This window comes from Arachis hypogaea, chromosome 11 (genome assembly GCF_003086295.3).
Source record: "Arachis hypogaea cultivar Tifrunner chromosome 11, arahy.Tifrunner.gnm2.J5K5, whole genome shotgun sequence".
Classification (NCBI taxonomy): Eukaryota; Viridiplantae; Streptophyta; class Magnoliopsida; order Fabales; family Fabaceae; genus Arachis; species Arachis hypogaea.
This window is the reverse complement of record NC_092046.1, coordinates 130572035-130580050: the sequence shown is the minus strand read 5'-3', so window position 1 is coordinate 130580050 and position 8016 is coordinate 130572035. Positions and strand designations below refer to the sequence as shown.

The window sequence follows — 8016 nt, the reverse complement described above, 5'->3', positions numbered from 1 at the left end:
CCGTCATATAACACTTAACAAAACACATTAAGGTTGAGATTGAGAGGGAGACTGAGACTGAGAAGTTAAGATTGTGAGACAGAGACTGAGAGACAAAGATTAAATTAAGTCTTTATATTATGTTTGGTATAAAATATACTGGACTGAATTATGTCTCAATATTATGTTTAATTTAAAATAAAAATAGAGATTAAGAGGTAGATTTGGAATTTAAAGAGTTAAATAAGAGTATTTTTGAAAAAAATGATATTAAAATTTCAGTTTCTTGTAATTTACTTTTTGATATACTGAAATGACTGAAATTTTAGTTTCAGTCTCTAGTCATCAAATGCAATACTGAATTTTAATTTTCCAATCTCAATTTTAGTATTTAAAAATAAGAGTTATGCTATGTATACACCAAAATTAGCCATTAAAATCAGCTATCAATATAAAATATATGTTAAAATATAAATACATATTGAAAATAAATTAAATCATAGATATATTTATACACAAATATATTAGTGACTAATTTTGGTGGCTAATTTTAATGTACAAATAACATTTTTTTTAAAAACAAATGCTACCTAACAACATAAACTAAAACAAAGACAAAGTTACTTAGTTACCCACAAGGCCACAATAAAAGGCAGCAGTATCAGTTTTCTGACTAACATGTAGACATACTCACATGATTCCAATTCATATCCCAGCCGGATAAGTGAACAAAATATTAATAATTGAATAATAAATAAATAAGAGAAAGTACCGGCAGAATATGCCAAATTATCATTACTGATAAGCAGCCACTAAATATATATATCTGGCAATTTTAATTGATTTTCTCACAAGTAGCAAAACATATTGGCAAGAAATTAAAAAAAATTGATTGGATGTGGTATGTATTATTGCAAAGCCCCAAAATAAACGTAACAAACACATAATAACAAAGCTAGTTGTAAATAAAAACTCTTGTATTTGAATTTTATTTTGTATATATAACAATTTATTAGTCAACAATAAAATCTTAAATAGAGTTTTAATACGCGACGAATGAATTCTTAGTGTTAGACTAGGAAATTCCATAAAAAATTAAAAAATAAAAACTCTTGGGATGCTAATCATAATCGAATAAGAAATGTTCCTAATGATTAATCCGGGACCTCAGAGGGAGGTTATGCTACAGGTTTTTTTATTCAAGGCCTGTTATGTGGGGGCATGACATTGAATGCACATTAAGCAAATCAAACAAAAAATCAATCATTTAAAAGTTAAATTAAAACATTGCTATGGCTCAGAAAGACAGAAACCCTCAAGAAGGTTGTCATAGACAAGCCAAATAAAGAAGCAAACAACAGCAGCAATCTAATTTGCAAAGACGGTGTAAGGAATAATGAATATATTTTTCTTTTTTGTTATTAAAACGAGACTAACGTCCTTAGACAACTACAAGATCGAAATTAAATGGTGTAAGAAATAATGATCTGCAACCACTCTTATTAGTGTTGTTGAATCTTAGAGGAGTCGAAACCCATGAAAATATAAAAAAATGTGGGTCAATCAAATGAATTCCAACCTGGTTAATGGTTATTGAGAAGGAACCATACATTCTATGGACCTAGCCACCTAGGTTAATACCAAAGAATAAAGTCAACTAAAGATTTATATCAAACAAAAAAAAAAGGGTCAACTAAAGACGCCCACCTACCTTCCTCATTAGGCTCACGTTCATAAAATTAATTTTATAAATTTAATTTTAATAAAAAATAAGTTTATGTTAAAATAATTTATATTTAGTAATTTTTATATCAAAATGAATTATAGTAAAATAAATATTATTTGAATTATACTACTCAAAATTATTTTTAGATAAAAAATTATTAAAATAGACATCAATTTAAATAAATTTTTTATATTATTCTATCATTTTAATTTAAATATTTAAATAGATATTATTAATTAATTTTATAATAAAATTAATATTTATTTACTAAAATAAAAATAATGTATAAAAATTGGTAAAATATTTTTATATCAAAAACAAAAATAAGATATAAAAAATATATCAAAATATACTTTATTATATTATATTACTTATAATTTTTTAGTACTCTCGATTCTCTTTTATTTAATATTATTTTAAACTATAAATTTTTATTATTTATGACTTTATCCTTAGTTATAATTAGTTTTTTATTTACTTTCTTCTTTTTAATGGGATTAATAATTTATATTATAACAAAATTATTATAATAAATTAATATACAAAAATTACACTTACAAATTTAACATAGTCAAATAAAAATAATTTTTTTATACAAAATCAAAAATAAAAATTTAATAAAAAAATATAATTATATATTTAAAATATTTGAATACTAAAGAGACTACAAGTAAGAAAATAAATGGTAGAATTGATAAGAAAAATAAATTCAATCCTAACTTGATTTTCTAAGTTTAGAGAAAAAAAAGTATCCAAATATAAAGAGAAAGCGTTCAATGCCCTCAAACGTGGTGCTTCTCTTCTTTCTAATGCTAAACCAAATTCAGCCTTAAAGAAGTGCCGAAAATTCGAATAATATATATTAAAAACTATAACCAAGTTAGATTAGTCTAATGATTACTCGCTTAAAGAAGTGCTGGAAATTCGAATCACACCTTGTGCATGCAGCAACCTATTGGCCATCGACAAACTCTTAAATGAAACTCAATATCTCAACAAATTAGTTCGGGTTGGGAGATAACGTGAAAAACTAAAATATATATATATAATATGTGAAATAGCACTAACTTAATAGTTGATTTCTTATATACACAACATTTTTGTTGATATTACTTATATGTTCACGAACACTCCAAAACTTCGTTTGTAGCTCCAATAGAATGTCACAACTGTCATGTTATTCAATTATTTCAATCGCTTTGTTCGTTTTTGCTTTTTGGGTTTTAGATTACAAGTTACTCTAATAGAAGAATTGCTCGTGTACATTTAATATTCCTTTATATACACTATAATACTATATATAAGAGACGTAGTTAAATAACTTAACTAACTTAGTCGCCTAATAAAATACTAACATTCTTTACAATAACAAAGTCGACATTCATTCCTCAACGTGGGGGAAATTAGAAACACGAAATGAAAGGGTGGCTGCATAAATTAATAAATTTAAGCAAAAGTGGAACAGCTCAGCCAGCAATTGTGTCTTGTCAAATAATAAAGCAAGCAACATTTGATCATGAATATTCTCTCGGCCATGTTGCAACCACTTACTTATATGTCACCCTACAAGTTCACGCAACATCTATGATTTTCATTTCTCATCATCCTGCACATTCAAGCAAGGTTTCAAATAAATTGGTCAATTCAGATTATATTAAAAACGAAGATAGTAATATACATTATAACTTATACCAAAGGCTAAATTTTTCCTCAGCTTTTGTAATTGAAGAAAATGAAAATAAAAATTATCAAGTGGATTAGTAGAATTACAAATAGTCATATAGTATGATACTTACGGAACTTTCCACCAGGTTGTCTAAATCATCATCCAAGCCCCCATTGCCATTATCTGAAAGACGAGAGAGGTTGATGGTGAATTTAAACTCTCATCAAAGCTTGCAGACTAAATTCACGTTACATATTCAGGTACATATTGATGTATATGACATGCATTGAGGCTCAATATTACAGTTCGTTCTAAATGTAGATGGACCAAATTGATTTGCAAAATCTTTGGAGGACAAAATTGATGGACTAATTTGGGAATCTGTGGACATGAAACACCTACTGCACAATAATTTACGTTCCATAATCCAATTTATATCCCCAGAGTAAGATACTAACTATTTTTTTATGCTCAGCAAGATAACAACTATTATAATATTCTTGAATACACCCACTAAATTTTCCCATACTTGAGAATATGGCCAGTCTAGATAACAAATGGGCAAACACCAAGAAAATCGTAGTCCATCTAGTGGAGTTAGCTTATGGAAAGAAACAATTTCTAAATAGATTTTTTCAAGAGAAATTTGCAAATGGAAACTACTCCTGGCGTTTGGGAGTTTAAATGAAAGGAAATGTGAAAGGAATCATCCACTCTCAAACTCTCTTTTAATGCTTGTCTTCAACTTGTGAGTTAATTAGGAGGAGGAGTTTTGCATTGATCACATCAATTTCAGTTACTTCAAAAACTTCAATTAAGGATTATATATCCAAATCTTCACAGCATTTCACCTTCCCCTTTCTCATCTTATTAACCATCCAAACATGGGGATTGAAGCTCAATATGGTCCTCTCTAAAGCTTCCAGACAATAGCATAAATCAAAGGACCAAACATGTATCAAGTATAAGACAAAATATTCATAGACAAATTGCATGGCATAACTCTGAGTGTTTGTTATAATATCATTAATATCCTTTTAACTATTCTGATACTTAAGAAAAATGAGATATAAATTATAATTGGAGATGCACCAAGCCTATTAGTAATAAACCAGATTATTCAGAAATAAATGATAGGTTTTAATGGATAAATTGATAAGGTGTACCTTGATCATTGTCACTGTCTCCTGCATCTCCCAGAAGAAATACATCCAAGTCTTGCTCAGTTGTTGAAGTTTTAGTTTTAGTCTCCTTTTTCACTTCCTGCACTTCTTGATTAGAGGTCAATTCAACTTCTAATGGTTCCATCACTGTCTGATCTTTTACTTGTTCAGATGATTTTAGTTTAGCATCTTCCATGTACTTTTTCTCATAGCTATCAGAAATCACAAGATAAAACAGTTTACCCAAAGTCACAAAACAGTAAAAGTAAATCCAGGAGAGGTAATTTTTAGAAATACGTGGCATATAAATCATGTATGAGTAAAACTAACATGATACTGTCTCACAAGTATATTGAGTTTTCGTAACAAAAGTACAATCTCCAAATTGGACAATTATTTCCAACAGCAAAGAAGTTCCTTAAATATTGAGTGTAATTCCTTGTGTCAAGGATGGGGATGAATCTTTTAGATACTTCGCAAACCTTAAAAAAAATGTACAAATTCCAATAAAAAAAGGGCAACGCAATGCATAAGTATCCCGTGTTAACCCAGTGTAATTACTATTACCACGGCTTGAATCCGTGACCTTGAAGCCACACAGAGATAACTCAATTGTTGCTCCAAGGCTCCCCTTCAAAAATGTATGAATTCCAATATTCTAACTTAAAAAGTAAATGTTAAATGCCTACAGTAAGTGATATTTATAAAATTTTAAAAAATCTCTGCATGTTTTGCGTCATAAAAAAAACTTGGAAGCATTCATAGAATACATGATCTTGTAGTCTTCTCAGACTATGAAGACCAAATAATCCTTTATCAAATTTACTGAGGTCAGAAACAAAATTTAATGTGAAAAGTGAAAACCAAAATACTGCAGCCACAGGATAAATGACTTACGGTGCAATATGATTATTCACAAGTATAAAATATATTCTCCAGAACTTCCTCTCTTTCATAACACGTGGACACAGCTCATACCTCAATCTTGAAATTTCCTACAACAACAATAGCAGGTATACATAAACCAAGCCATAAATCCTAGCAAACTATCTTATCTTCATGCTAGATTAATGCAAAAAGATGTAATGTCTTTAAATAGTCGATTTGCATAAACGATATAATTGGAGATTGGAACACATGTTATGATTCTCTCGTGGTAACATGTCTTCACCAATTACCCCATGTGGATCCAACAAACTGACGGTCAAATAAGGCTTGGTTTGGTAAAATTTTTTGAAGAGGTGCTTGTGCTAAAAGCACAAGTCCCTCATTTTACGTTTGGTAAATCAAAAACACCATGTGCTTGTGCTTGTAACTTTTAAAAGATAACAGTATTTTTGAAAGCACCTAAGGTAGAACTTTTCAAATATGGCTTGTGTTTATCAAAATTAAAAAGTCTAATATTACCTCATACATTAATTAATATCCAAATTTAATTCTTACATTAATATCTATTATAGTATTTTTTAATTTTAAAAACTATTTTACCAAGTGCACTTGCTATTGCTCGTACATATTGAAAGTCATTTTTAATTTAATTTACCAAAATATAGATACTACAACTTTTTAAAAGCTAGCTTTTATAAGCTACTTTTGGAAAAGAAAAGCTTTACTATACCTCGCTACAGTCTGGGATGGTTTAGCTATTGCACCCTTAACCTATTCCATTCTCCCTCCCTCTTTTCTCTTAAACTTACACCCAATTCCTCCTCAAACAGCAAAGGATGATAGTTAAGGCACAAATAATTAACATCTGAAATCCACAGACTATCCTCAATACCACGCCACTTAATACACTATCATGCTGCAAACATGAGCTCCATTTTGGCAATTATCCTGGTTAGAATTCATGTACTCTACTTTACTCATGACTTCCCACTCCAACGCTTTTAAGGATACATGAAACTTTTTTACCTAATATCATGTCATGTGAAGATTTCAACTATAATATTGGGCAAATGGTAGTTACTACATACTACCCGAAACAGCATGTAAAAGACAGAGTCACTAATCACTATAGAAAAAGCAGGTTTTACTTCTTAGCTGCCATGGTTTAGATTACAGTAAATGAAGAATTGATTTTAATATCACTGGCTCTTCTCTTAATGAAAGCACCACGAAAGAATGCAGTTATCTAAACAAAGTACTTAATAAGTTAATCCTCAAAACCCCTTATTTATTCTTTGATTTAATACTAATCAAACTTTAAGAGGATGATACCTTGACTGCAGAAAGAACAAGTTTGGCATGTTTCTCCTGCCAATCGGTTAGGTCCTGCCTAACATTAGAAACAGCAGGGACATCAGACAATTCAGTATCATCTGCAAACAGGAACCAAGCAAGTTAAGAACACAAGCTTCTCCTATTAACAATAAACAGAACTAGTATTCACCAACACTATTTATACTAAGACTAAGGATTAAACTAAACATCACTAAAGCTATAATGCACTCAATTTCACTTTAGAATATACTAAGATAAATCAACGAAGAGCAGAACGGCATCAATTGAACAAGCTTACATAACTGCACCTAAGTCGAACCCTAAGATTCCTAAAAAAGGATAAGAAAGAAAGAAGAAAACCTTGAAGAGGGAAATCTCGGAAGGTGGTGACGGTGATGCCGGTGACGAATTCTCTGAGATGGTCGGTGATGCCGAAAGCTTCGAGGTCGACATCGTCGGGCGGAGAAGGTGCGGTTGCGGTGGCGGAGTCGGCGAGGGCGAGGAGCTTGATCTGATCGGCTCGCTTGATGGCTTGGGCGCTTAGCTCGGAAGCTTGAGCGGCGAATTCTTTGGAAAGCTTGGAAGCTCCAAACGACAGGTCATGAGATCGTTTTGCTGCCTCTGCCGCTAAACTTCGAGCTTTGTTCCACAGCTCCATGTTGCTTCTTCTTCTTCGTGATTGGAAAGTTAACGTAACGAACGCTAAGGAAGGAAGGGTCAGTTTTTTTTTTTTTTTTTCGTTTTTTGATTGGGAAAAGTCCACGGAGTGGAAAAACGCAGAGCTCGCTGACCGCCACGTATTCCGCTTCATCACTCTCTCTCTAGTCTCTACTGCTCCGTGTTTTTTTTTTTTTAGATTATTCATGTCAAAATCAATCAATATAGAAATAGGAATATCAATATCTACACTCTGATAGTTATTATAATGTGTCAAAATTTGATGACTGCATTGTTCTCTCTTGCTAATTTCAGAGTACTTTATATTTAACATAGAATAATTATGATTTTGATTGGGTTTGTGTTTTGTGCAGGAATTGCATGGTGCTACGCAATGTTCTATATACTACTATCAGGAATTCAGGATGCATCCTAATTGAAGATGATGAAAAAGAAAAAGAACAAATGTTTAGTTAGAAGATTTTTGCTGAAAAGGTGATGACAAACACATGAATCATGCTTAGTATATGTTAGCCCATTCCTAAATTAGTAATAATAACAAGTATAATTACCCGTATAATGAACATGATAAGATTAAAATT

The 8016-nt window shown here is 30.8% G+C and overlaps 1 protein-coding gene across 1 annotated transcript; it reads right to left on the bottom strand.

The window, feature by feature from the left end:
* Positions 1–2966: 2966 nt before the first annotated feature.
* LOC112722625 (uncharacterized) lies at positions 2967–7781 on the bottom strand. The gene is made up of 6 exons (XM_025773721.3): positions 7118–7781; positions 6755–6855; positions 5432–5529; positions 4538–4746; positions 3502–3554; positions 2967–3311 (listed from the first exon to the last, which is right to left on the bottom strand). The coding sequence occupies exons 1-6, from the start codon at positions 7746–7748 to the stop codon at positions 3297–3299; spliced, it is 1107 nt and encodes a 368-aa protein (XP_025629506.2). The 5' UTR covers positions 7749–7781; the 3' UTR covers positions 2967–3296.
* Positions 7782–8016: the final 235 nt, after the last annotated feature.

What these genes read in the sequence shown, in the direction of transcription:
- LOC112722625 (XM_025773721.3), bottom strand. Translation starts at nt 7,748, where the DNA reads ATGTTAAATATAAAGTACTCTGAAATTAGCAAGAGAGAACAATGCAGT. An exon ending in TTGTTCTTTCTGCAGTCAAG is followed by an intron (nt 5,530 to 6,754) that starts GTATCATCCTCT and finishes TTGTTGTTGTAG; the next exon opens with GAAATTTCAAGATTGAGGTA. An exon ending in GTGAATAATCATATTGCACC is followed by an intron (nt 4,747 to 5,431) that starts GTAAGTCATTTA and finishes GATTTCTGATAG; the next exon opens with CTATGAGAAAAAGTACATGG.